This window comes from Candoia aspera, chromosome 3, assembly GCF_035149785.1.
Source record: "Candoia aspera isolate rCanAsp1 chromosome 3, rCanAsp1.hap2, whole genome shotgun sequence".
Taxonomy (NCBI): domain Eukaryota; kingdom Metazoa; phylum Chordata; class Lepidosauria; order Squamata; family Boidae; genus Candoia; species Candoia aspera.
This window is the reverse complement of record NC_086155.1, coordinates 160,975,610-160,997,596: the sequence shown is the minus strand read 5'-3', so window position 1 is coordinate 160,997,596 and position 21,987 is coordinate 160,975,610. Positions and strand designations below refer to the sequence as shown.

At 40.0% G+C, this 21,987-nt stretch overlaps 1 protein-coding gene across 2 annotated transcripts in view; it reads left to right on the top strand.

The window, feature by feature from the left end:
* The window catches only part of ROCK1 (Rho associated coiled-coil containing protein kinase 1), a 98,069-nt gene that overhangs the window by 47,675 nt on the left and 28,407 nt on the right, over positions 1-21,987 (top strand). For both annotated transcript variants that reach the window (XM_063299162.1, XM_063299163.1), the window contains 9 exons: positions 5,707-5,798; positions 6,191-6,437; positions 8,797-8,903; positions 14,868-15,018; positions 16,647-16,807; positions 17,854-18,038; positions 18,350-18,419; positions 20,199-20,293; positions 21,103-21,268. In XM_063299162.1, coding sequence (XP_063155232.1) covers positions 5,707-5,798; positions 6,191-6,437; positions 8,797-8,903; positions 14,868-15,018; positions 16,647-16,807; positions 17,854-18,038; positions 18,350-18,419; positions 20,199-20,293; positions 21,103-21,268 — 1,274 coding nt within the window. The remainder of the gene's footprint in view (positions 1-5,706; positions 5,799-6,190; positions 6,438-8,796; positions 8,904-14,867; positions 15,019-16,646; positions 16,808-17,853; positions 18,039-18,349; positions 18,420-20,198; positions 20,294-21,102; positions 21,269-21,987) is intronic.

Genomic DNA, 21,987 nt, shown 5'->3' with positions numbered 1-21,987 from the left:
GGAGAACCTCGTTAATGAGCTGCATAAAAACTCCAGGAGCCCCTGAAAGTCCGAACGGGAGAACCTTATATTGGAAGGACCCCAAAGGACAATTGAAAGCAGTCTTCCATTCATCCCCCTCCTTGGTGCGAACACGGAAATACCGTTCCCTTAAGTCCAGGTTGGAAAAATTTTTCCCCTTAGCTAAATGAGCTAGCATATCCTTCATTAACGGTAGGGGATACTTGGAAAACGTGCAGATAGCATTCAAGCCTCGGTAGTCAGTGCAAAGTCTAAGAGTCCCATCCTTTTTCTCATGGAATAAACCTGGCGCCCCCACAGGGAAATTGGTGGGCTCAATGAAGCCGCGCGCCAAATTCTTGTCAGTAAACTCACGCAAAGCTGCCAGCTCCTTTTGGGTCATGGGATAGATTTTGGACTTGGGTAGCTTTGCCTCTGGGTCTAGTTCAATGGCACAATCAGTCTTACAGTGGGGGGGAAGCTGGTCTGCCTCCGCTTCTCCAAATACATCTGCAAAATCTGCATACTGGGGAGGCAGTCCCTCAAGCTGTGCCGGCGCTGGCATTGCTTGACCAACCCCCACCTTGCATTCTCAAGTCGTAATAGACACTGCCTCTGCGGGGCCGTTGTAAAATCCATCTCTAATCATCACAGTTTTGTACTCCCAGTTGATATAAGGGTTCTGGTATTTTAGCCAAGGCATGCTCAAGATAACAGAAGGACTGCCTGCAGGAGCCACAATGAACTTTAATGTCTCTATATGGCTCCCCACTTGCATAGTTACAGTTCCGGTAAAGTGGGTGGCCAGGCCCCGTCCAGCCTCTGAACCATCAAACTGCGTAAAAATCAGAGGGCATTTAAGGGGAAATGTTGGTAGGTCCAAAGCTGCCACCAATTTAGGGTGGATCAAAGAATGTGAGCAGCCAGAATCCAGTAGTGCCCAAACTTCAGCATTTTTCATTTGGGACTTCAGACTGACTTTTAACATCAAAGTGGGACAGTCGTCACTCACCATGGAGTCTTTGCGCCCGTCCTCTGCTGCCTGCTCGCTGGCGCTTTTCACAGCAGGCGGCCGGAGTTTCCCGCTGGCTCCTTGGGTTCGGGCTCAGACTCCCTGGAGAAGTACACAAAATCCTTGCTATTGACATCACCTCTGGCTGCTGTGCCCCTACAGACTGCCGGCGGTGATTTTATAGGCACTCTACCAAGTTTGGGATTGGGTTTGGGCTTCGGTCAATTGGCTGCCCGGTGTCCCTCCTTCCCACAGCGTAGGCACTGCCCCTTTGCATATTGGTGGCTCCTCTCTTCCTCCCAAAGCTTTGGGGCTCTCTTGGTGGCGAACTGGTCTCCTCTGGGAGTTCGGGTACTCGGATAGGACCTCTCAGCCTTTCAGGCTTGTCAATAAGTAAATTTGGCAGTTTCAGCTTTTCCGGCCAGGGAGATCCAATCATAAAGAGAAGTGGGATTGTCTCGGCCTAAAGCCCAACGCAATATGTCACTGGAAAGACCTTCTTTAAAATACTCAGCTAAGGTGGACCCTGACCAATCAGTAATTTTATTGGCCAGAGCTTTAAACTCCAAGGCATAGTCAGCGACTGATATCTGGCTGTGGGAGAGCTTCAAGGCTTTCTTAGCCCGTTCTTTTGCCAGGGGATCTTCAAAATGCATCTTCAATGCCCACATAAAATCATCAACGGTGTCCAGAGCAGGTGTGTCAGCATCACACAGCCGGATGTACCAATCCGCTGCCCTCCCTTGAGTCGGGCTGCAACTGCGTTGACCTTGGATCTTTCGTCCGGAAAATACATCCTGAAATCTCTCATATAGTTCTTTGTGTTGGTGAGGAAAAACGCCAGTTTCATTGGGTCCCCATCGAATTTAACTGACAGCTCTCTAAAACCTCAGCTGGGGCCAGGTGCCACGGCAACGGGCTGCAGGAGCCGGAGCTGCAGCAGTGGACGCACCGTCGCTCCAGGTCACGGAGGGTCGAGTTCTACGTGATGGGGATCCCCCCCCCAGTCGCAGCCTGTCCCTGCCCCATTGTTGGTCTGCCAACTGGTACAGGCGAGAATTGTTGGTAGCTGTCCTCCCACCGCTTAACTGAGCTATCCATCGACATGGAAATGTTTTTTAACAAGTTGTCTATAGATTCCATTTTTGCTTCTAACACCCACAGTCTCTGGGGAGTTGGCGAGTCCCCTCTCACCTGTTGTCCCAGGGGTCCAGCCAGTTTGGTGGATTCCCCCTCTGGCGTCAACGGCACCTGGTATTTCCAAGATGTTCCTGGCTGTGCCTCGTCGATGTCATCTAGGGCAGTCAACTTGCTGAGGGACTCCAACGGGCCCGGTCCTTCTGCTAGCACCCCACTGGTCTCCGCCTCCTCCGAGTCTGATTCCATTCCTCTATCTGGGGAGGTGCGCTGAACAGCCGGTGCTTGGGATGGTTCGACCGGGACATCTTGCCCTTCGCCTTGCTCCCCCATTTCAGGGGCAGAGCTGGAGGGCTCCTCTGGCACTTCTGTGGTTCGGGTTGCCATATCCATTGTCAACTAAAATTCCTCACAAGAATATTCTCTTGGTAGGAGTCAACGAAATTAAAGATTCTCAGCATTATGTGATGAACGCCTACCCAAGTTTCCAACAAGACTCACACAAGAAACTTATGGATATCTGATTTATTACTGGATAGTATGCAAGTTCAAGAGCAAAGCTGAGAATGGCAAAAATGCGGGTCTTTCAAACAATTAAAGCTTAAACAGTTCTAATCCCTCCCCCCAGAGTCAATAAGAGTCCACTCCCTGCAGTCTGCAGGTGTTCCTAACGGTTCCTGCCAGTCTTTGGGAAAGTGTCCTTGAACAGGCAAGATAACCCAAATAGACATTCCAAAGTCTCTACATCAGTGCCTGATACAAAGAATAAGAGCAGCCCCCTCCCAAACAGTAACACGTGTCAACACCAGCATGGCATGGGAACTAGTTACGATGTTCACAGGAACATTGGAACAGGAACCATGACACCTTTACTGTCTTTGTTGTTTTTCTCCACATTCTTTCCTGTTCCTTAGCTTCCTTTTTGAATTGTGACCAAAACTGGATGCAGTCTGACTGGTGGAGTGTAGGAGGAAACTATCACCTTCCATAACCTCAATACTATACATCTGTTGATGAATCCCAAGATTGCATTAGTTTTTTTGGCAGCTGCAACTTATTGTTGGGTCATGTTTAATTTGTGGTCTACACGGATACCCAGATCCTTCTCATGATCCTGTTTTCTGAGGTGTTAGAAATCTCTCCGAGCTTTGTGGCATCAGCAGATTTGCTGAGCATATCCCCACATCTACGTCATTTTTAAAAATGGTGAAGAGCATTGGTTTAGGACAGAATCCTGCAGTGGGTCTACATTGTATACATCTCAGCATGTAGACAAAGATCCACAGGACCATGCATTGGGTATGGTTGTTCAACCAACTGCAAACCATCTGGTAGTGGGACCATCTGTCCCACATTGTATGCTCCATTTTATTGAGAAGGAGGCTATGGTTAACTTTATCAACAGCCTTATTGAGGTATACTACATCCACTGCATTGCTTTGATCTACTAATCTGGTCAAGTTGTCAAATGAGTAAGATTTGTCTGGCACAATCTATTTTAACAAATCTAAGCTGGGTTCTAGCAACCTTGTTTCTTTCAGAGTGCAAGCTCAGTTTAATTGTCTTTTCTAGGATTTTCCCAGGTATTGATGTCAAGCTGAATGGTCTGTCGTTTTCTGGGTTCACTTTTTCCCTATTTTAAAGATGGGAAGAACATTAGCTCTTCTCCAGTCTTTTGGCACTTTCCCTGTACTTCAGGTGTTCTCAGAGATTGCAGTCAGATCACATCTACCAGTTCCTTTACTACCATGGGATGTGATCCATTGGGCCTCTGGTGACTTAAATTCATTCAAAGTAGCTAAGTATTCTCTCACCACTTCCTTGCTTATTTTGATCTGTATTTCTCTTCTGTCCCCATGATGTACCTTCTGACAGGTTTGGCCACTTTTTTCTTTTGTGAAAAGGCAGATGCAGAATAGGAATTAAGCAATTCAGCCTTCTCCCTTTTGTCTGGCACCATCTTGCCATGTTGCCAACAGCAGACTGTTTCTTTGACTTTTGTTTTGTTCCACGTTCACTCAAAGAAGCCTTTTGTTATTTTTAGAGTTCATTGCAAACTTCAGCTCATTCTGACCCCATCCTTACAGATTCAGGCTACTTCCTGATATTCTGCTTTTGCTGTATGTCCCCTTTTCCATTTTTTAAAGTTTGTGCTTTTTATTTCTCAGTTTATCAGAGGTCCCCTTATGCAACCATGCTAGTTTCATCAGCTGTCTCCCATTTTTCTTTCTCTTTGGTGTTGTTTGTGTTTTGGCCTTAATTATCTCATTTTTCAGAATTTCCGAACTCTCCTGAACCATTTTGCCCTTCAGGATTTCTGTCCATGGAATCCTTCCTACTTTTTCCCTTAGCTTGTTGAAGTCAGCTTTCTTGAAAACGAGAACGCTAAACTGAGCACAGGTAATTCTCCTTGCCTGCAATATTGTGAATTCTAGGATCACATGGTCACTTTCTCTCAAGGCTCTTACATTTTCTATTTCCTCAACCATTTCTTTCTTGTTAGTAAGTTTAAGTCCATTATAGCCAATCTCCTAGTTCCCTCTTCCACCTTTTAGACAATGAAGTTGCTACAAGGCGCATAAGAACTTGCTGGATCTTCCACTTGCCACAGAGTTTGATTCCCAGTGGATATCAGGGTAGTTGAAATCTTCCATTACTACAGTATTATGAATGATATGCCTATCTGATTTAAGATTTCGTCTATGTCTTCTGCTTGGTAGATGACCTTTGTAGGTGCTGTACACACCTACAACAGCATCATCGTTTCTTTTTCCCTTAATATTCACCAGACACTTTTAGCTGAGTTTTCACCATCACAAATTTCCATACAGGTGTAGACATTGTTTATCCATAATGCAACCCCCCTCCCCCTTTTGTTGGGCATGAACAAATCTCTCTTTCCTGTACTATATTCCAATCTTGAGTTCCATCCCACCAGGTTTCAGCAGTGCCAACAATGTCATATTTGCAACATGCCCCTCACTTCTACCCCAGTACTAGGACTTCATGTTCTCTTTGTTCCCCATTTTCTGAGCATTGGTATACAGGCATCTGAGCCCTTTAGTATTGTCTTTCTTAGGTTTGCCTGCTGCACCTTCTGATGTATTCCTTAGTCCCCCTTCCTTCTTACCACTTCTTCCCTTGTAAGATTTACTGATTTGAGTGTAGTTCTGGGTATTGGTCTTCTTCCCCCTCCAGAGTTAGTTTAAAGCCTGCCAGATGACGCAAGTAAGATGTCTTCAAAACACATTTTTCTCAGTCTCTGTGAAGTGCAGCATAACTCTCACAAAAGCCCTTCTGTAGATAATATATCATGGTCCAGGAATCCAAAGTTTTCTTGATGACACCATCCCTTGGGCCAGTGTTTCACTTCCAGAAACCTCTGTTCCTTCCTCAGGCCACAATCTTCAGTAGAAAGTATGGATGAAAATGTTGTTGTTGTTGTTTTTAACTAAGATGGGAAGTGATTGGGTTTGAACATTTTATTTCTGCAGTTACAGGTTTACCTAGAAATATTTTTTAAAATATATGTGTGAAATGTTTTTCTTTGCTTTTAGTGTCAACATTAAAAGATCAGCTGGAAGACTTAAAAAAAATTAGTCAACATTCACATATTTCAAATGAAAAAATTACACAGTTGCAAAAGCAAGTAAGTAATTTTTGCTATCTACTTTGTCTCACAAGTATATGCACTTCCCTGACCCCCATGCTGTTTGCATGGCCCTCACCCTGCTGTCCTTCAGGAAAGCCCTAAAGATTTGGCATTTCCAGCAGGCACTGGACCATAGGATTTTATGAACATACTAGTATGTTATAACTGTTTTAATTATTTTATTCCCTAGACAGTTGTTTACTATTTTGTTCTTCTACTGTTATATTGTGGTTTTACCTTGTCCCATGTACTGCCTTGAGTTGTTTGATGATTAGGTGGCCTAATAAATAACTAAATGTCTCTTTTTAGAGTAAATATGAAAGAGTAGGCATGCTCCTTTTAGAATGTCCTCTGATATTTTTTTCCTCATCCCACTGCTCCTCACACAGCTTGAAGAGGCCAATGATTTGCTGAGAACAGAGTCAGATACTGCAGCAAGACTAAGGAAAAGTCATACAGAAATGAGCAAGTCAATAAGTCAATTTGAATCATTAAATAGGGAGTTGCAGGAGAGATGCAGAATTCTAGAAAACACAAAATTACAGGTGGAAAAGGATTATTTCCAACTACAAGGAGCACTGGAAGTAGAACGAAGAGATAGGAGCCATGGATCAGAAATTATTGGAGAGCTACAAGGTAATAATTTTACCCTAGTGTAATTATAAAATGTAAATCGTTTTTTGTTTTTTTTGTGATGCCATGGGATATAAATAACAGTTTAGTTTTTTTCCCCTTTGAACAGAGTTACATATTATATGAATGATGCAGTCTAAATTAAATTTAAATGCTCTTACAAAAGTGTAAACATTACATAAAGGTAAAGGTAAAGGTTTCCCTTGACGTAAAGTCCAGTCGTGTCCGACTCTAGGGGGCGGTGCTCATCTCCGTTTCAAAGCCTTGGAGCCGGCGTTGTCCATAGGACACTTCCGGGTCATGTGGCCAGCATGACTCACGGAACGCCGTTACCTTCCCGCCGAAGCGGTACCAATTAATCTACTCACATTTGCATGTTTTCGAACTGCTTGGTGTGCAGAAGCTGGGACGAGCAACGGGAGCTCACCCCGCCGCGCGGTTTCGAACCGCCGACCTTCCGATCGACAGCTCAGCGGTTTAACCCGCAGCGCCACCGCGTCCCGTCATTACAAACATTACATACTTTATGTAAAACTAAGAATTTGTGGTAGCTGTTCCATTTACCAAAATATATTTCATGGAATTTTTTTTCAGAATTTCTTTGCATAATACAGTGGACAAACAACAATGTGATCTGATTCTTTGTTTCCATGTGTGGAAAATGAGATATAGAGGCTTTCACTGTACAAAAGAATCCAGCATGACAATTGCATGTATCCTATGCTATGCAGATATGTTAGACATGAATTGGTGCAGTAAGCTAGATGCAGCAGTTTACAACAGAGAATCCAGTCTGGCCTTTGCATACTTTTCAGAATCTATCCAAAGGTGCCTGTGGCAACAAACCTGCGATAAAATATATGCTATTAGAACCATGTGGCCGTGGAATTTTTCCAACTTGATTTTAGGCTACATTAGGCTGACAGAAATTAGCTGAGGGAAGTACAGAAACTTGCCTAGGCACTGAAAGAGGAAGGAGTGAATAGGACCAAGAAGAAGATGGAGGAAGAAAAGAGGAAGTTTACTAACATGTACACTTAAGGAATGAAAGTCCACTTCCAAAAAGAACTCCTGGATTAAGCTTTAAATTCAAGGGGAAAATTCAAGCATACTCTTTGTTTTATGAAAGCTCCTTGTAATAATATGAGAAGGCATATTTTAGGAAGAGTTTAGCATAATATGACTTTACTGTTGTTCATTTTTACAAATAGTTCTTTTGTCAGAGGAAAACAATATTGTCTCTAGATGACTTCCTTGGGTCTATCAGACTTCTTGCCCATGTTAAGTTTTTTTTTTTTTAAATTAAAAGTACCTACTATTTTGCAAAGCAAAAATACATCCTGTGTGTTGTATTTAGTTACAGAAATGCTTGTGGGTCCCCTGGGAAGTTACAGAGCATCCTTGGAAACTAGCTTAAAATATGTGTGGTAAAACTAGGTAAAATATGTTTGTGACTCTCTTTCCATGGCAGCCAGATTATGAATGTGCCAATTGTCCCAATTTCAGATGTTTTCTGGCTGAAAAAAGTTGCCGAGCCCTAGCTTTTCTGAAGCATTTCTGGCTTATATGGTTCAGGTTTTGAGCTAGCCAGATTGATTTATCTAATGTTTTTATGTTTTTGTACACTGCCCAGAATCTGGCAATATAAAAAGTCTGTTCACAAATAAAAAGGACATTTATACAAATAATGACAACAGACAGAATAAAATACTTTCTCTCTTCTCCTGCCTTAAACTACTCTTGCTTCTCTTTATCTTGTGGAAATAGTTGGGGAAGTCTGTTTCTGAATAGGACCTAAATCATGGAGCTAAAATCATATGATTTTATTAATTCATGTACTAAGTATGCACAGGAACTTCCTTATTCATAATTACCAACTATTTACTGATGTGAACAATGGATGGTGGGTTAAAAATGGTTTTCTGAGGAATGTATAGGTCTCTTAATGTCTTTCTAAAAAAGCTTTTGCTTGTGCTACTCTGCACATGTGTTAGGGAATTTGTGGGCATAATCTATTTGCATTGGCAAATGCAAGTTCTTCAAATCAATAAAGACTAGAGTTTTTATTGCAAATGTGAATATTCCACATCTGTCATTTTAATTGAGTGTGATCACTTGCATATACTTCATTTTCAGTTGTTTGCATGTATATGTGTATACGTATATAAAAATATATGTATACACAATTTCAATTTAATTACTAAATTTTGTGGAAGTTTGGGAGCATAGATCTAATATTTTAAATACAGCCTTTTTTCTTAATGAAGCATGTTTGATATATGTTAGGAGTTTTATGTAGGTAAACAATACTTGTCCATGTGGAATCATAGAAACAGATAAATATATTTAATTATTACTATAGCTCGGATTACAGCTTTACAAGAAGAAATCAAAGGAGTGAAAAACAATCTTGAGCGAGTGGAAGAAGAAAGAAAACAGGCCCAAGACATGCTTAATCATTCTGAAAAGGTAAGGTAACTATGTAATGAATCACAAAGTCTCATGTATACGAGATGTAAATCTTGGAATGGAAGCATTGCATGTTTTGAATAAAAAATATATCTGCATATTTTTAGAAATCCAGGCAAATACACATGTGAAAGTGATAGGAATACGTTATAAAACTCAGTAAGGCCCTGGAAGAAGGGTAAATCAGAAACCAAATTGGGACCTGCTGCTAAATTACCATTATTTCTAAATGTTAAGACTTTATTAATACAGCTGTGTAGCACTTTGGATTTGAGGGCAAAATGTGCTTTGGAGTGTACTGGGAAGGAACATAGTACTTGTTTCCACCTTGCTGAACCAAGTGTGTCTCCTACTGCACAGTCCCAGGAAAGAGAGTATTTGCCTTAAGGAGCTACCAGCAGGTGCTAGATTTACACTAGTCCCTTTCAGGATAAGCAGTGTTATGCAAAGCACAGAAAGGCAGCAAGAAGTAACAAGTGAAACAAATATTAAAGGCATTAGTTAAGAAAGGAAAAGGGATTAGAGATAAATCTGCTCTACACCACTATTCCCCAGACCTTTCTGTTCTTTTGATTCATCTTTTCTTCCACAACCACACAGTTTCATACATTGCCTTTTGTTCTTTAAACTTATTTCTCACTTTTTATGGATCTGACCATAACCATGACTTTCTTGTTTTTCTCTTGAGCTATTTGCTGCTCCTTCATATATTGGTTTTGTAATTCAGGCCTTATTCGTTCTCTCTAAATGACTCAGCCACATTGCTATACTTTTATACTGGATTCTGGTCGCTCACTTTTGTGTTCAGTTCATGTTAAATTGCCACTCATTCATTCTTGACCCTATCTCTTCTTGTTTTACTGCATATTCTTTTTAAGTAACTCATTTCAACTGCATTCAACTTAATGTTGCATTTCTCTTGACATATCCAACTTTTACTTTCATTTAACAAAGTGGGCAGAAGCACCCTGCTACACACAGCCATTTTTCTTCTGGAAAAAAAAATTCCTCACAGCAGACAACCTGTGCGCTGATCCCTGGGTGCAGATGACATATTCTCACTACCTTTCTATGAATGTGTCTCCATCCATTTTCTTACCTTTAATGCACAGTCTACCAAGATATACATATTCATTTACTTTCTCTAGTTTTTTGTCATATTTATGTATAATTTGCAATTGCTTAATTTTCCTTGTCAAATACAATTATCTTGAGTTTTGATGCATTAATTTTCAGATCCTTATTCCTCTTTGCACCATAAAATATATCTAAGATTGCTGCAAATCATTTGGGTTCTTGGCCAATATGGCATAATCTGCATACAAATGTGTATGTTCATTTCCCAACCCCCCCCCCCCTCTCTCTCATTTGTCCCTGCCCATCTCCTCCCGTTGGGGAACTCTGGGCGGTTTACAACGATCGATTAAAAACCATAAAATACACAGTATAAAATACAATAATAAATAATATAAATAAAGGTAAAATAAAAAATCCAGGTGGCGAAGAATCTAAAACAGTCCAAGTATGGGAAGAGTGGTCTATAACAACCATGCCCATGTAGATCTGTTCCCCTCTCCACCCCAAGCAAGGTGGCAGAACCAGGTCTTCAGACTCCTCCGAAAGGCCAGGAGTGATGGGGCCAATCTCACCTCCGGGGGCAGCATGTTCCACAGGGTGGGAGCTACTGCAGAGAAGGCCTGCTTCCTGGACCCCGCCAGATGAAATTCTCTTGCAGACAGGGTCCACAGCATGCCCTCTCTGCACGATCGGGTGGGATGGGTTGATGTAATGGGGAAGAGGCGGTCCCTCAGGTAACCTGGTCCCATGCCATGTAGGGCTTTAAAGGTGATAACCAACACCTTGAATTGGACCCGGAAGCAAACTGGTACCCAATGCAGCTTGCGCAGCAGTGGTATTACATGTGCCCTTCTAGGCACGAAAAACAGCTCGTGCAGCTGCATTCTGGATCATCTGGAGCTTCCGGATACTTTTCAAGGGTAGCCCCATGTAGAGAGCACTGCAATAGTCTATATGAGAGATAACAAGGGTATGAGTGACTGTTCGAAGAGCCTCCCGATCCAGGAAGGGGTGTAACTGCTGCACAGCACGTAGCTGCACAAAGGCTCTCCTGGCCACGGCTGCCACCTGCTCTTCGAGCAGGAGCCGTGAGTCCAGGAGGACCCCCAAGTTATGCACCAGGTCTGTCTGGGGCAGTGCAACCCCATCCAGAACCAGAGATGTTAATGTCCCAGATACAGAAGAACCATTAACCCACAGCCACTCGGTCTTACCCTTACTATAAGCATTCCTGATACACATGTCCTTGAAAACAACTAAAGGATCATCACATATTTTGTCACCACTCCCTGCAGGGACACAGGGCCTGTTTGATCAGCCCACCCCAGGCAATTGATGGACCCAGTGGGGTTGCAGAGAGAGCTTGGGTTTTTCCCTGAGGATCTGGTAGGTGGTTCAGCCAAGGCCCTAACCACTGTTTAGAATGGGCAGGTGTCTGGGACCTTTGATTGTATTGCTTCTTTGTGGCCTCTACCTGTGTGCTGATCCTAGGGTGCGCCTTGGTTTACTGAGGGGCTCCAGGAGATGGAGTGCCAGAAGAGACACCTGGAGCGCTGTTGGAGGAAGACTCAAAGTGACTGGACATGAGTAAGACCCCATATTAGGGATTACCTTGTGGCAATAAGAGGGGCAAAACATCAGTATTTCTGTACCCTTATTGTGTCCACTGATAGTCATCCAGCAACTCTGTTTAGGGTAACGTGATCCCTGTTGGGTACGGATAGCCCCTCAGAATATCTGCTGGGCTGCTGTGAGGATTATTCAGGCTACCTGATGGATAAAGTCATTCAGATTCACTCAGATGTAGATTCTGACTGGGCAGGGCAGGCTGAGGTGGCTGGGCCACAATCTGATAGTGTGATCTGGCATGAGTTTGAGCTGATGACTCCTGAGGAAGTGGACAGGGTTGTCTGTGCTGTCAGCTTGGCCACCTGTTTACTGGATCCAGGTCCCTCCTGGGTCATAAAAGCAGCCAGTGAGGTGACCCGCTCTTGGGTCCTGGCCGTGGTGTTGGCCTCTCTTAAGGAAGAAGTAGTACCTTCGTTTCTTGAAAGAGGTTATTCTTGGACCCAACAATTACCAACCAGTCTTTTGGGGGAAGATTGTTGTGAAGGTAGTCATTCTGCAGATGATAAGAACCCTGGAGGGAACAGATTATCTAGACCTGTTTCAGTCAGGTTTCACGTCAGGATTTAGTATTGAGACATTCTTGTTGATGACCTGTGGCAGAGCTGAGATGGAGGTGGTGCATCCATCTTTTTGCTCCTTGATTTCTCAGCAGCTTTCAATACCGTTGGTGTTGCTTGTGGGGAGATAGAGCACTCCCTAGGCCTTGCCTGTGTGTGGTGCCACAGGGTTCTATTCTCTCTCCCCTCCTTTTCAATATTACATGAAATTGCTGGCTGAGGTCATCCACCAGTTTGGGGTTTGATATTGTCGGTATGCTGATGGTATTCAACTCCTCTGCCTTATATAAAGCCACAGTGCATTTCTCAAATTTTACTTTCCATCATCTCTTGCATCCCTTCAGTCAGAATTCTGCCATCCCAGATTCAGCTTTCATGCACAAACAAGGTACACAACCACTCCAGATTCATATTTTAACATCTGTGCCTATGGCTTCACAAGTGTTCAGCATTCTCACAACATTTATCACCTCTTTTTCATCATTTTTTTCTTGCATGTTAACATAGCATTTTTAAAAATTTTATTCTTTGGCATATCAGTATCATTCTCACGAAAATCTCTAAAATATTCCTTCCAGCACACTCTTATTTCATTTTCATCTCAAATCCTTGCAGTGCTTTTATTTTTAATTCCATTCCTTCAGTTGGAGGCTCCTTTTTTAGTTCTCTTCACTGTCTTCCAAAGCAACTTTTAATTAACTTTTTTAAAAGTAGCTCTGTATTTTCTTTGCCTGTTTTAACTGTTTCTTGCTCTTTACTGTGTTCCTTGTAACTTCCTCTATCTCCCTATACATGTACTATATCATTTTTGGCAGCACTCATTTTCTTATACGCATTTTCTCATGCATAGCTTCTTTTATTTTATCATTCCACCAAGCTCCTCTTTCATGCTTTGTATTAGCATAACTGTATTCACTACTTTGACATTGTGTACCAAAATTTGTCTCAGTCTGTTATAAGTAGCTTTTAAATAATATTTCCTTACAAAAACTTCTCATTCATTTTGTTGGGAAATTATCTAGCAATATTTTTTTATACAGGACTCTTTTTCTTCCTATAGTTATTCTGCTTTCTTTCTTGTTTCTTCTTTTATGTCCATTTTTCCTAAGATACATTCCAGGTACCAGCGAGACATATTTTATCCCATGTTCAGAACTTCTTATCACCCTTATATCCTTATATTCTCCAATAATTCTGTCTTCCATCCCATTTCGTCCCACCCGGTCAGGCAGAGAGGGCATGTTATAGACCCCGTCCATGAGAGACTGTTGTTTGGCTGGGCCCAGGAAGACAGCTTTCTCTGCCGTGGCCCCTGCCTTGTAGAACACTCTTCCCCCAGAGGTGAGGCAGGCCCCCACTCTCCGGGCCTTCTGGAAAGGAGTGAAGACCTGGCTCTGCCATTTCACTTGTGGCGGGAGGAGGGGTAATTCTGGGGGTGGTTAGCGCCCTGAAGAGGCCCCTGTGAATTACATGAATTTAAATTAAGAACTTTTAATATCTCCATCTTGCATTTTACATTTTATTTAAGAAATACTGTTTTTTTTCTATTTTAATCTGTATTTATTTTTAGTTTTACTGTAAACCTCCCAGAGTCACTCTTTGAATGAGATGGGCAGTGATGAAATTCAAAATACAAAAATAAATAAACAATCCAGTTTATCATGCTTTTAGATTTATATTCATTCCTTTCCATCTGTACATTTGAACAGATGTATGCTTAAGTCATGTATTCACGACAGACTTTTTCTAAGCAGATGATACCAGAGAGTCATCATTCTCTATACTTTTGGGGTCTCCAAAGGCCAGTCACATTTTCTGTACTCCCACTCATCCATTCATGCTACCTAACACAATTCCCCCTTTGCCTCCCCAGATAGTATTTATTCAGAATATTGCATAGTTTTTGCCCAAAACTCGTTTCTGGTTCTTCCATTATCATCTTTGATTCCTACTTTTGTACACATTGCCAACAGCCTAGATGGCATACATTCATACTTCCTGTTCTATATTTTACCCCTTTTATTCATAATTGAACCTACACCTTAACTTCTCTGCATCTGTTGATCAACTCCACAAGATCAGACTGAACCATCTTCATTCAGATCTGTTTCATCTTTCTCCTCTGTCTTGGTCTCACAGACATGTACTGTATCTTTTTTTCTTTCCATTTTGTTTCCTACCCTTTACCACTTATGCATCTTACATTTCAACTCACAATCTTCTGTATGTCATAGTCATCACCCAGTGGGCCCATACATAATGACCTCTTCTGCCCATCATGGCTTTGGTCAATTGAGGTTTTCACAAATGTGTTTTAGCAATATAGAGAAATTGTGGGATAGTTTACCAGCCTTAACTGTATCTGTGCCACATGCAATGTTTCCTGCTAACATTAAGGATAATACTGGTCCTTTTGACATATTTTGGTTAGTATGCCAAGTAAAACCAAAACATAGTTTTTGTTCAAGCACATTCACTCTATTTTTTGCAAGCTAGAGTTTGTAATTAGAAACTAACTTACAAGTTAGTATATCTTTGCCCACATCCCACAGGCATTTTACTGATACACACTCAAGACCCGGTAGATGTGCAGCAAATAAAAAGGTATCTGAAAGAAGAAAGGTATTGAAAAGTGTAATGAAATATGAATACTTGTCATATTTAATATATCTGATACCATTTTATACAAAATATCTTGCAGGAGAAGAATAACTTAGAAATAGATCTAAACTACAAACTTAAAATGGTACAACAGCGTTTAGAGCAAGAAATAAATGAGCATAACATAAATAAAGCTCGGTTAACTGACAAGCATCAGTCAATAGAAGAGGCCAAATCTGTTGCTATGTATGGTAAGTTCTTAAAGTATAAGCAAGGTTAATATGTAATTAATGTTTGTATATTTCTCCCTTTAAATAACAATGGGTTGCATGTGCCTTCCTAAATTGTGTAGCTTCCTTGGCAACCATCTGAGAGTGGTTTGCCACCGCCTTCTTTTGGGATATTTTTTTCAAATTCCCAGTCTAGCCTATAATCCTTTGATTTTCTGATGATTTCCCATTAGAGTACTAACCAGGTCTAACCTGCTTACTTTTCTGGGCTTGCTGTAGGTAACTCTGAGAAAGTTCCTGTGGGAAATGGTATACTGCTGTGCTAAGTTAGCCTTCAGCATGTTTCATCATAGTTCTGGAGCTGCAATGCATTTCTACAGAATATTAATCTACCATTATAGAAAGGTCTCTTTTACTGGAGGCATGACCTGCTGAGATGTGGGGTAGTTATTTTCTATTATTTAACTATGAAGAGATTTGGGTACCAGTCTCTGTTTCCCATAATATTAATAAGGTGGTAATGAACAAGAGAGAACAGCTGGCCATCCTCTGTGTATTATCTCAGCGTATGTAATCTATATGCATTTAAACCTATCAGTATAGTACATGTAACAATTCTAGGAAATTTTTAGTTATTAATTAGACAACCTGTGATCCGTTGGGTCATTGTTTCAGAGATATTTCCTTACCAGATCCCTCAATGTCTTCAACAGTGGCAGAGCTTTTAATGTACTGCCTTCACTAGAAAAGTCCTTAAAAATTCAGGGAGATATTCAGAGATGTATCTGCCTTGAAAGTAGCCCATGTCATTCATATTGAACTGTATAGCACAATCAAACATCAGGAGTCGACCACAGGAAATGTTTTATGACATCTTGTATTATGTCATAAAATGTTTTATGATAATTTTTATATCATAAAATGTTTAATAAAATTTGCCAAATTTCAATTCCACAGGAGTCATGGGTTCTGGATTTTGGACACATTCTGTAAGTTAGCCTGTTTGAGGTACCGTGGTTCAAAAATGGTTGGCCTATGATGCACCATTTGCCCAGTTAAAGTTTACAAACAGACACAAGAGTTTTAGTAGTATACAGATATAGCTGCCCTAAATACTTAATATCTTCCCTCATCCCTCTGTAGGATATCTGGAAGATCTCATGAATAACTTTTTTTTTTTGGCATTCCTAATGTAATGTACTTTACAGATAGTTCTTGCTTACTGACCACTCATTCAGCAAGTGATGATGGCACTGAAAAAGGAAACTTGTGAAGTTGTGGCTATCGTGGCATTCCTGTGATCATGATTTGGGCACTTGGCAACTGGCACGCATTTATGACAGTTGCAGCACTCTGTGTTCACGTGATCGCCATTTGTGACCTTCACAACCTGCTTCCAACAAGCAAAGGCAATTGGGAAGCCAGCAGGAAGTTGCAAGTTGCAATCATGTGACATTGCACTTAATGATCCGCGTTGATTCGCTTAACAACTGCAGCTGGAACTGATGAACTAATGTAACTTGGGCGTGGTCACGTGACTTTTCACTTTACGACCGTGTTGCTTAGTGACTGTGTTGCCTGTCCCAAATGCAGTTGATAAATGAGGACTACCTGTATTTAATTGTTGTTTTTCCTCTTTGTTTCTTTAGAAATTGAAAAAAAGGTTAAAGAAGAACGTGCTGCAAGAGAGAAGGCAGAAAATCGAATAGTTCAGATTGAAAAACAATGTTCCATGTTAGACTTTGATCTGAAGCAATCCCAGCAGAAGATTGAGCACCTTACTGAACAGAAGGAGAGACTGGAAGATGAAGTAAGACAATAATTTCTGTGCCAGTGTGAACATACCTTATCTTTTGTGAACAAAAAAAATATCTGAGTGTAGTTGCAAATCCAGCACAAAATTAATTTCACAAATTGTTTGTTTGTTTATAAACTGCCTCACTCCAGAAGCTCTGGCATAACACTCTAAAATGTTTCCTGAATCGTAATTAAACTTAGCCAGCAATTTTAAGTAGAATTGGAAGGCCACTGACAAGTTACTGAGGCTTCTTATGAAAGTACTTGAACCTTTGTTTTGATACCCTGGGTTAAAAGTAGAAATATTAAACTTTAGAACTTGTTAAGGAAAGTCGTTGTTGCTGTATATGCTTGCTGTACATGTTCATACAGAATAGAGCACAAAGGACCACATAATTTGTAGATGTAGGGCATTTCAGGCTGGAGTTCCAGATGTCTCAAGGCAAAATGCTTTCGAAACTGATTTTTTAAGGACATTTTGATTGAGACAATCAAAAGCAAATGCAATCAAATGCAAAGAATAAAAATGGCATAAGTATTGTTTTGGATCTCATGCATAATTTTACTCTAATATTACTGTACCTACAAGCAGTAATATGCAACACTTTGGATCCAAAGCTTAAAATAGTGCTTCAGAGTAGGCATGGGTTGCGCCTGCCAGCAGCTTTTTAAAAAAGCTACCATCCTTTCCTTGGCTCACAAGGGAGCTGTGGAAACCCAAAGAAATACATGCTTAAGTTAAGGAAGTGCTGAGAGGATACAACAAGGTGCTTCAGAGCAGTTTTGAGTGCACTGTCAGCACCTCCCTAATTCAGATACATATTTTCCTGGAACTGTACAGCCACCATGTTAGCCCAGGAAAAGATGCATGCCCAAACCTGCTTCAAAGCACTTTTTCACCTTGGATCCAAGTGCTGCACGTCCTTGTGTATGTGGATTTAATATAATATGAAGTGTTAGGATTTTCTTAGGAATTAGAATATTTTCATCCTTGGCCTGGAGTTGGGTAGTGCCAAAGTAGGTAGGTAGAAATAAATAAATTGTTTATTGTGTGTTTAGGTTAAGAATCTGACACTTCAGTTGGAACACGAGATAAATAAAAGAGTGATGACACAGAATGAACTGAAGATGCATGCTATAGAGGCAGATAGTTTAAAGAGTTCTGAGAAACAGCTAAAACAGGAGATCAACACATTGTTGGAAGCAAAAAGATTAGCAGAATTTGAGTTGGCTCAGCTGGCCAAGTAAGTTACATTTTTATTATCAAAAAGAACCATGTTGTGAATGGCTGTTTTTAGTAATGTGGTTGATACTGTGTTGCATTGACTTCTCACTTCACTGTTTACAGTAATTTATGCAAACATCTCATGGAAAGTTGTCCATGAAGACTAATAGCATAAATATGGTAGACTTTAAGGAACTTGTAGACTCTTTGTTTTAAGTTACCTGTCTGTTCTGCTCAAATAATACTTTTATTGCTTGATCTACTGAATACCTGATGACTAAGAGTTCAGAGTAAAAATTCCCTTTTGTAAAAAACTTCTTTTTCTCAAAGGCAATACAGAGGGAATGAAGGCCAAATGCGTGAACTGCAAGATCAATTAGAAGCTGAACAATACTTTTCTGTAAGTGTTCTTGTATATTGCACAAGCATTTAATGATGTTATGCCCAACTTGCATTAATCTAGTAATAGTGACTTTCAGTTTTTTACAGTCTTTGTGCTTAGAATGGGAAAAATGGTAAGTGGGGGAGGAAGAACAAGTAAGATAACACACAATGTTGTTTTTTATTACTGCTTGACTTTGACTTTTTTTGCCTGCTGTCTCCTAGCCAATATCTATAGAGCTAAAAAAAAAAGGCGAACAGGAATTTTTTTACATAGTCTTTTAGCCATTATTATATGAGGCCAATCTGGACTTGCCCTTGTTGTCATTCTGGACATATATATTAGGCTGGGCTCAATGGTGTACCAGGCTTGACTTTCTGTGCCTACAACCCCACCTAGGCAATACTAGTATCTGTGTTTTGGTTTCCAATAAATCTTTCTCTGAAGATTCCTGTTCTTGCTTAAAGAATTGCTATAATCAATCATTTTTTTCACTAGGTATCCAAGAAATGTCTTTTAGAATGCCTTCTTCCACTTTACTGTTATCCTAGTCATGACAACTGGAACTCTCAGAGGAGAGGCTTACTGTGATTGGCTTGTTTATGTTTAGGGTCTGCTCTATATATCCAAAAAATGTCTTCAGACTTCCTTCTGCAAATAGAAAATCAGTGCACTAGATAAACTAGTGAAAAAAGTATCTTACCTGTATAGTGTTTTTTTTTCTTTTTCGTTTTGCAGAATTTTGTATCTAGAGAAAAAATTAGACTTGGAATTCCCATCAGTAGCTTGAAGTTTACACTAATAATTCCATTTCATTGCACAGAATGTAGCTCAGATCTAAGAAGAAAACTAACTCTTCCACAATTCAACCAGCTACTGGGATCTGTGCCCTGACCTTGATTATCTATTTGGCCTGATCTTTTTGGGCGATATGAATGATATTCCTTTAAGTGTATCTTGATGATTAGAGACTGAATTTGTAAAACTAACAACACTGGCACTTTATTCTTAAAATGTTAATCTCAGTGTAAAAACTATTTAATTATAAAGTAACTATTCAGCTGTTTCTATATAATAAAAAAGAGCCCAGTCTGATTAACATAATTATTTATTTTAATCATTACAATACTCTTTTAATTTGTTAACTATTTTATGTATCATTTAATTCACAATACTTTTTAAAATCCAATTTAGGAAGGACAGGAAGGCCTAATTAGAAAAGACCTCCTGTAGATCTTGCTGTTATTATTTCCTCTGGCAGCATTCATTAAAACTTCAATAAAGCGAAGGCAATATTGAAACTGGCCTCTCCAAACTGACAGTCTTTTATATCTCTTAGGTATGGAAAACTGTAGGACAGTTTCTGTTTTCATTCCACACCTGACTGCTCTTCCTCAATTTTCAATTCACTGATCAAGCAGGTAGAATTGTTCTCAAGCCAGCACTCATGAATCTCAGACTAACTTACCATTACTTTCTCCTTCCAAATCCTCCTCCTCCTCTACCTGTCTGCTGTACTAGGCAGCATGTGGGGAATTATTTGAGTAAAAAATTGTGCTGTTATCTGTATGTAGTTGTTTTTTGTGGCTGGCTTAATTGTACAATTTTTAATGTCTTCCTTTTTTATCAAAAACAGGTGTAAGCTCTTTGAGAGAGCAGTTATAAAAGCTTGATATAAATAATAAATATAGATTGAATAGTATGTAGCCCTTATCATCCCTAGTTTGACTCATGAATGGAAATTTCTGGGTTGTAACAGACTGTCTAAATGATGATGGTGTCTTTTTTTATTTGCAGACGCTTTATAAAACTCAGGTTAAAGAACTCAAAGAAGAAATTGAGGAAAAAAATAAAGAAACGCAGAAAAAAATACAAGAGCTGCAAAATGAAAAGTAAGTCACTATTATGGGCATAGTCCTTCCAAAATTGAGACACTCTAAGGAACATTGATATTGCTGAGAAAATAAGCATCTTTTATCATTTGGAAGCAAAAGGGATTTAAATGTGTTTTTGTGAATTGCAGCCTATATTTTGAGAAGAAAAAGTAGGTCCTTAGAAAAAGATAAAAATAAAATTTGATCTCCTGTTTAGCATATTTGCAAAAATATTAGCAAGAATAAAACAATATCTTTTTAAATAAGTAGTTTTTGTAATACAAAGTAATTGGTTGTTGCATTTTAAAATGTGCCTAAAAACAGCTCTTTGTCGGATATGGAAAACATGTATTCAGTGAAATGAATTATATATTCACAAGGAGCCATAATCCCAGCATAAATTACATTCCATAAAGTAGAAAATTCAGATAATTTAGTATGCAGAGATAATTTAGGATTATTTTTATCCTTCCATCTGTCCGTAGCAAAAACAATCTCATTTAGTACCTGATAGGGATTGCAATTTATTCTTGTAATTGCCTTGAATTGAAACTTAGTAGTTTGTATAACCAGTTTGTATAAGTCACTGGCCCAGAGTTAAACTGTGGCTGAGTTCATACATTGTGCTGAGTCAAACAATCCCCATTATGGCTTAGTGTAATTATCATGATAACTTGTTCAAACCATGTTTCAAACAAACCATCTCCTAATAGAACCATCAGGAAGTTTACAGCTAAATAAGTTGTCTCCTAAGCTGAGCAACTACATGGCATTATTTCTTAAGGAACAGTGCAGTGTTTTTTAAAAATAATAATTTTATGTTGCAGAGAAACTCTTGTTACACAGTTAGATCTGGCTGAAACAAAAGCTGAATCTGAACAGTTAGCCCGAGCTCTCGTTGAAGAACAGTATTTTGAACTAACACAGGAGAGTAAGAAAGCAGCATCACGAAATAGACAAGAAATTATTGATAAGGACAATATTGTCAGTCGGGTAAGTTATATTTATATCTTTATATCATGAAGGCAGTTTTTTATGTCGTGAGAAAGAAATCTATCATATCTTTAGTAATGTGGCTACATACTGAGAGGTTACTATGGTGCACACTTGTTTTTCTTACAAACCTTCAGTGGCATGATTGATGCATGAATATAGGTGAATAAGCATGTAGCTTCCTTCAATGAAATACGAAACGTTATTTTCCTGCATTGGAAATCACAGAATTACGGGGTTGGAAAAGATTTTGGAGGTCTTCTAGCCAACTCCCTGCCCAGGGCAGGAATCCTCATACCATTTTATACACATAGTAAACCATCCTTTGCTTGAAAACCTCTGGTGATGGAGCCTTTATAACTACAGGAGAAAGAGTATTCCACTGCTTAATAGTTCTCTTTAAGCTAAACATACCCAGTTCCTCTAACTGTTCTTCATAGGATTTAGTCTCCAAGGATCTCACCATCTTTGTCCCTCCTCCTCTGCCCTCAAAATCCTTCTTACATTTTGGCAACCAGAATTGGACACAAAATTCCAGGTGCAGTCTGACCAATGCAGCATAGAGTGGAACTGTCATTTCCCATGCTTTGGACACTATACCTCTGTTGATGCTGCCTAAGATTCCATTAGGTCTTGTGGCAGCTGCAGCACATCGCTTGTTCATGCTTAATCTGTGGTCTATCAGGACATTCAAATCCTTCATACAAGTACTACTGCTG